Consider the following 5,825-nt stretch of genomic DNA (forward strand, 5'->3'; position numbering starts at 1 on the left):
CTCAGGGGTCCCGGTGGGCAGAGGGGACCTGGGGACAGAACGAGGTGCACGGAGCCCCACCGCGGCCACCCCGGTCCAGGACACCCAGCGAGGTAGTGAAGTGCGAAGGTCTGCTGTGGGCGAGGGGACCGGGGGGACTCAGTTGGATCCAGCACGTCTGCAGGCCTCCCCAGGACAGTGTAACCTGCCCGCAGCACAGCTGGTGGACGGGGCCCGGAGCCTGCTGGCTCTTCTTGCCGCACAGTGGGAAGCCGGTGACACAGGGGCCCCGTCTCCTGGGCTTCTACCCCAGAGCAGTTCCGACGACAGGGGACCAGTGCCTCCTGTCAGTCACTCCTGCTGACCCCGGGAGCGACTTCCCAGGGCCCTCCATAGGCGCCTCCATGCCCGGAGAGGAGGTGAGGATGGGACAGGGTGCCGCGTGCTCCCCGCGGCCGGGGGCCGGGCTGGGCTGTCTCCAGGGACAGTGGCTCCGTGAGGCGGAGTAAAAGGGCCTCAGCTGCGCCTGAAAGAGGCAATGCATGGGCCGTGCTGCTTTCCAGCAAACACTCCAGGTAACGGCTGCTCCCCTTCACTTTGCTGCGTGCCCGAGAGTTTGGAGGCGCGGCCCGAGGCTGGTGTGGTCCTTGCACGCGGGCACCCTCCGTTCCCTCCTGGCACCCAGAGGTCTTCCTCTGGCCTGGCCCCAGCCCCTGGGAAGCCCGACGGGGGCCTGAGCTGTTACTGAACTTCCAGACGCCTCCAGAGGGCCAGCCCTGCCCCCACCCTCGCCCGCAGGCCCCTGGAACCACACCTGCCCCCGCGGTTCGCTTCCCGTCGTCGATGCCAGCAGTCTAAACAGCTCAGGGGCCCGCACGGCCATCCCCTCCCCCCCATCACAGGTCGTGGTCTCCGTGGCCAGGACTGACCTCAGATCTTGTACAGAAAGCTGGGGACGTAGTCGAACCTGAGCGCAGGCTGGCTGGTGCTGGGGGGCTCCTGCGTGTAGTGCAGCCTCAGCAGCTCGGCCAGGTGCCGGACCACCTTGGCGTCTTCATTCACCAGCCCCAGGTTAAACTGCAAGAAGCTGGCCTGGCGGCTGGCAGCCTGCTCCATGGCCTCCCTGTCGTGGGCGGGCAGGTGCAGGTGGTGGCAGAAGGCGAAGAGGAAGGCCTTGGCGCACAGCTGTGTGAGCAGGCTCTGCACGTGCAGGTAGTAGGTGCCGCCCCGCCTGATGTGGGTGCGGTGGTCCGCCAGCCGCGGCAGCAGGGCGCCCCTGTACAGGGGGCAGCGCAGCGTCTTCCGGTCCAGGTCCAGGATGCTCGTGTAGCGGCTGTAGCGGCTCAGGGCGTGGAGGGTGCCGGCGCCGGCAGGGGACGCCACCCTGAAACACACAGGCCGAGGTCAGGAGGTGGGGGGGTGACAGCTGGGGCTGGAGGGAGGGCGGCTCTTGTGGGGCGCAGCACAGCTGACGGACCCCCGCCCCCGGGCCAGGCACAGTGCTGGCACTTTACAGCCCTCGGGGAACACCCGGCAAACGACTGTCCAGTGACGCAATGCTCTTACCTCCCCAGGAGGGAAGGAGGGCACTGCCCGGGTGCCCACCATCAGGGAGCCGGCCCCCGCAACAGGGGTCCTGTCCACAGTGCACCTCGGGCAGGTGCCAGGCCTGAGCTGGTGCGAAGGCTGCCCCCTCTCGCCATCGGGCACTTTCTAAGGAGGCTCAGGGGAAGCCAATGGGAAGGGCAAGACATCCTGAGCCTGGTCCTGGATAAGTCAACTCACACCCACGAACTGACCAAAGCGTGTTTTCTTTCTCTTTTTAAAATCTCTTCTAGGGTCGCACCCACAGCATAAGGAGGATCCCAGGCTAAGGGTCTAATCGAAGCTGTAGCCACCGGCCTACGCCACAGCCACGCCGCATCCGAGCCTCATCTGCGACCTACACCCCAGCTCACGGCAACACCAGATCCTTAACCCCCTGAGTGAGGCCAGGGACCGAACCCGCAACCTCATGGTTCCTGGTCAGATTTGTTAACCACTGAGCCGTGACGGGAACTCATGACGTGTGTTTTCAATTCTCTGCCTTTTGAGGTGAAAAAGTCTAACGTTGAGGGTTGGGCAAAGGGTGTGAGCGGAGGAGGGAGGCGTGTGTCCTTCCACCCAGGACAGCAGCCAAACACAGGCCTGCCGCGCAAAGGCTAGTAACCCCCTGGCAGGAAGGACCAAGTCCGGGAGGACCCGAGTGTGGGCGCCTGGGCCCCTCGTCCACATCCAGCGCCCAGACGAGGGCTGCGGCCCCCAGGCCAGACAGGCAGCACGTGAAAGGCCCCAAAGAATCCGCTCAGCACACGTGGGGGATGAACAAGAAAGCTTCCGGGAGGACGAGGAACGAGACGGGGGTGGGGGCAGGGGCAGGACGGCGGCCTCTCCCAGCACGGCCACCGCCGCCGCCCCCGCCTTGGTCACTGACACGGTGGTGTGACCCGGAGAATCAGCAGCAGCCTGAGGGCTCCAGGTCCACACCAGGCTGACTCAATCAGGATCTCTGCGGGTGGGGCCCAGGAACCCGTGATTTAAAGTAAAGCTCCCAGACAATTCTGCCACAGAGGGAGCAGGGCAGGGCTGGCCCCCCCTCAGGAACTAGAGCCCCTCCTGGGACAGGCGGCCAGAGGCGGGGAGGCCTGGCCCAAAGCGACGCCGCAATCGGCCCCGGCCCCGGCCCCGGCCCCGTCCAGCAGCCAGGCCTCCTGATGCTGGGCCCAGCACATCGGCCTGGGAACCTCCCTGGGGAGCGGCCCCTGACGCCTCACCTCTAACGGGCCAGGGCCCATCCCTGCCCCCTGTAACCCGTTACCTCTGCAGGCCGATCAGCTTCCACTTCTGAAAATCCGTGATGTGCAGCGGAGAGGAGACCCAGTGCTTCACAGGTTTGGCACAGCGGCCGTAGTTGGGGACAAAGATGGACAGCGCTGTCACAAGCTTCCTGACTGTGGCTTCGTCCTCCCCCAGGACCACGAGCGTCCTCCCGCTGAGCAGGGAGTAGATGGCTGGGTGGGCAAAGGGGTACTGGCGGATGAATTTTAAGGCATTCTGGCCAGCCCTCTTCTTATGCCTCTCGGAAGACGGGCCGGTGGCATGAGCCGAGGGAGTCCTGTCCGAGCTGGCGGAGGCCACGCTGCTCACGTAGCTGGTGGCATCAGAGCAGTCGTCCAGGCTGGTCTTGCTGCCATCCCGGCTGGCCAGCAGGTGGCTCGGGTCCAGCTCGTAAGCCGGGAAGCCTTCGGAGCTGTTGTCTTGGGAGGAAGCGCTGGCGTTTTCCACCGCAAAGTCCACGTGGAAGCTCTGGTCCTTCTGCCTGTAGCGCTGCGGCGGGACGCTCACCACCTCGTCCTCGTCGGACAGCGCGGAGACAGGTGCGGAGAGTGGCACCTGCAGCCCGCCGCTCTCCTTCCCGATGCAGCAAGCGTCTGTCTGTAACAGCGTGTCTTCCGAGCTGCCCTCCTCGGCCTCCCCCAGCTCCGGCGGGCTGGCGCCTGCCTGGAAGCGGATGGCTCCCTTGCCGTCGTCTGCACACGACTCTTCTTCGTTAATGGCACTTGGGTAGCTGGCCTTAAAGTCGTCGGGGATGAGGGCCTCCGAGGGGCAGGTGCTTAGGACTTCAATGCTGTCCTCGCTGATGGTCCTGTGGCTGACCGCCTTGCTCCGGACCACCCGGGGGCTCAAGGGCACCATAAGGCTGGCCTGGCTGTCAGATGTGGACAGCACAGAGCCGGGCTTCTCCGCGCCCAGAACCTCAATGCTCTCCCCGCTGCTGACGCTCCCTTTCATGTCCAGATCCAGGTAGTCCAAGTTCTCCTGGGGGTCAAAACTGCTCGATTCTGCCGCCTCCGCCTCCCTGTACTCCTCCACGAGCTCCTGCTCCATCTTGATCAGCACAGACTCCACGCTGGACCTGTAGGAGCCCATGGTAACTAACACTTGAGGAACGGGACACTCTTCCAGAGCCCTGGAGGGCGGCCTGTCCTGACTGGGCTTAGGGGGGGTGCGCTCCTGCTCCTCTACTGCCCTGCCATCGACCTCCACGAAGTCTTCAAAGAGGAAGTTTGTGATGCGCTGCTGCTTCAGGAGCGCTCTGTCGATCTGGCTGGTCAGGAGGTAGCAGAGGTCTCCTCTGAACATGTGCTCGACGTGGCTGAGCTGAGCCAGGGTCTGGGTGAAGTATTCGGTGTCACAGAGCTCTTCCAGGGTCTTCAGCTTCTTGTCAAAACACTTGGTAGACTTTGCTTTGATGAGTTTCGGGGTGTAGGCGGGTCTGCAGGCGAAATGGTTTGCCTCGGCCAGCTCGTCAGGGTCAGAGGGAGTGGCTGCCTGGCTGGGCTGACCCTGGGTGTGCCCCGTCTCCCCAGGACTCGAATCGGAGCCCTTCAACTTCCGACGAGGGTACGAGCGGATCTGCTCCAGCAGGTCCTGATGCTCAATGATGGACTTCTCCACGCTGGCCAGCTCGTTGGCTTTCTCAATGGCCTGCGATGAATAAAAGCCTTTGTCGTTGGCTTTCTTCTGGACCTCCGTCTCGGTGTGCAGCACTGTCCGGGTATAATCCAAGTCTTTCAGTTTTTTTTCAAGTTCCCCAGCAAATGCCTTCCTGTTACCTGTTTTCAAGCACTCCGAAGCTTTGGAAAACTCAGCTGAAAGCTCCTGGAACTGCTGCATGATCTTGTGCTGGTCGGCTGAGATGTAAGCCATGCAGAAGGGCCGCACAAAGCCACGGGCCTCCAGGTCATACAGGGTAAGGTGGTGCACATAGGCAAAGGCTCCCTCCTTGGAGTCTCCCAGCACGACCTTGGAGTCCTCTACGAAGTTCAGCTTGGGGTAGGCAGAACCAGGGGGGTGGCCCACGAAGGAGGCCTGGTAATCCACAGACATGATCCGCAACGAGAAGTAATTGAGATCAAAAGTACCAAAAACTTTGCTGTCATTGGGGATGGTCAGTAAGGGCTGGGGTCCCACCTGCTCAGAGAACTCGGAAATAAGGATGAAGTCTCGAGAGAACTTGGCCCCGGACAGTCTGGACCATGGATTGGCTCCTTGGCTGGCGAAGGGGTAGAGGGGCACCGAGTACTCCTCGGGTAGGGCTGGCTCATTGTAAGGCTCCTCCTCGTACTCGTCCTCTCTGGTGAAGGCCACCACGTCAGGGGCGCTGATCATATTTCCAGGTGTATGGCGAGAACATTGAAAGGAAGTGGGAGACAATGCGGGAGTAGCCAACGCGTGGAAGCCAGGCCTCTGGAAGAGGAAGTAAAGTCCCCGCGGTCTTCTCTGCGCCCTCAGGGGTCCGAGGCTGCCTGTCACACACCTGAAGCCTCGAACGCCTGCAGCCCTTCAGAGCTGTGGCTCCTCTAGGGCCCTCGGAGGCCTCATGAACTCCGCGGGTCGGGAAGACCCAGGGGGACGGCTGCTCTTCTCCTCCGGCGACGGCGGCCGGCGCAGGGCACCTGCAGCGAGGTCACCGGCGCTCCCAAGAACCCAACCGCGATGGCAGCGCCCCCCGCCCGGAACGGGTGCCCGACGCGGGGCTACAGGCAGCCGCACGGACCAGCCCAGCGTGGCGGCCCCTACGGCCCGAGGGTAGAAACCGTCGCGGCTCCTCGGACACCACAACCCGGAGCAAACGACCGCGGCGCCGCCATCTTGGCGTCACATGACTCTCGGCGTCGCGCGCCGCGTGACCCGGAAGCGTGCGCGTCGACTTCCGCTGTGCCGAGCGGCGTCTCCCGAGGGCGGAGCGGAAAGGGAGGGAGGAGAGGGTTGCGGCAGGGACGCCGCGCGCGCGCGGCAGCCTG

General features: G+C 63.8%; 1 protein-coding gene across 1 annotated transcript in view; it reads right to left on the reverse strand.

Annotated features, from left to right (window-relative positions):
• The window catches only part of SMCR8 (SMCR8-C9orf72 complex subunit), an 8,190-nt gene extending 2,505 nt beyond the window's left edge, over positions 1-5,685 (reverse strand). Inside the window, exons 1-2 of the mRNA XM_021067988.2 lie at positions 2,837-5,685; positions 909-1,363 (exon numbers count right to left, since the gene is read on the reverse strand). Of these exons, the coding sequence (XP_020923647.1) occupies positions 910-1,363; positions 2,837-5,190 (2,808 nt within the window). The 5' untranslated portion in view covers positions 5,191-5,685 and the 3' untranslated portion in view covers position 909. The remainder of the gene's footprint in view (positions 1-908; positions 1,364-2,836) is intronic.
• Positions 5,686-5,825: the final 140 nt, after the last annotated feature.

This window comes from Sus scrofa, chromosome 12 (assembly GCF_054392235.1).
Source record: "Sus scrofa isolate SSC_HxYL_T2T_F1_AM1 chromosome 12, Sscrofa_HxYL_maternal_Yorkshire_Landrace_v2.0, whole genome shotgun sequence".
Taxonomy (NCBI): Eukaryota; Metazoa; Chordata; class Mammalia; order Artiodactyla; family Suidae; genus Sus; species Sus scrofa.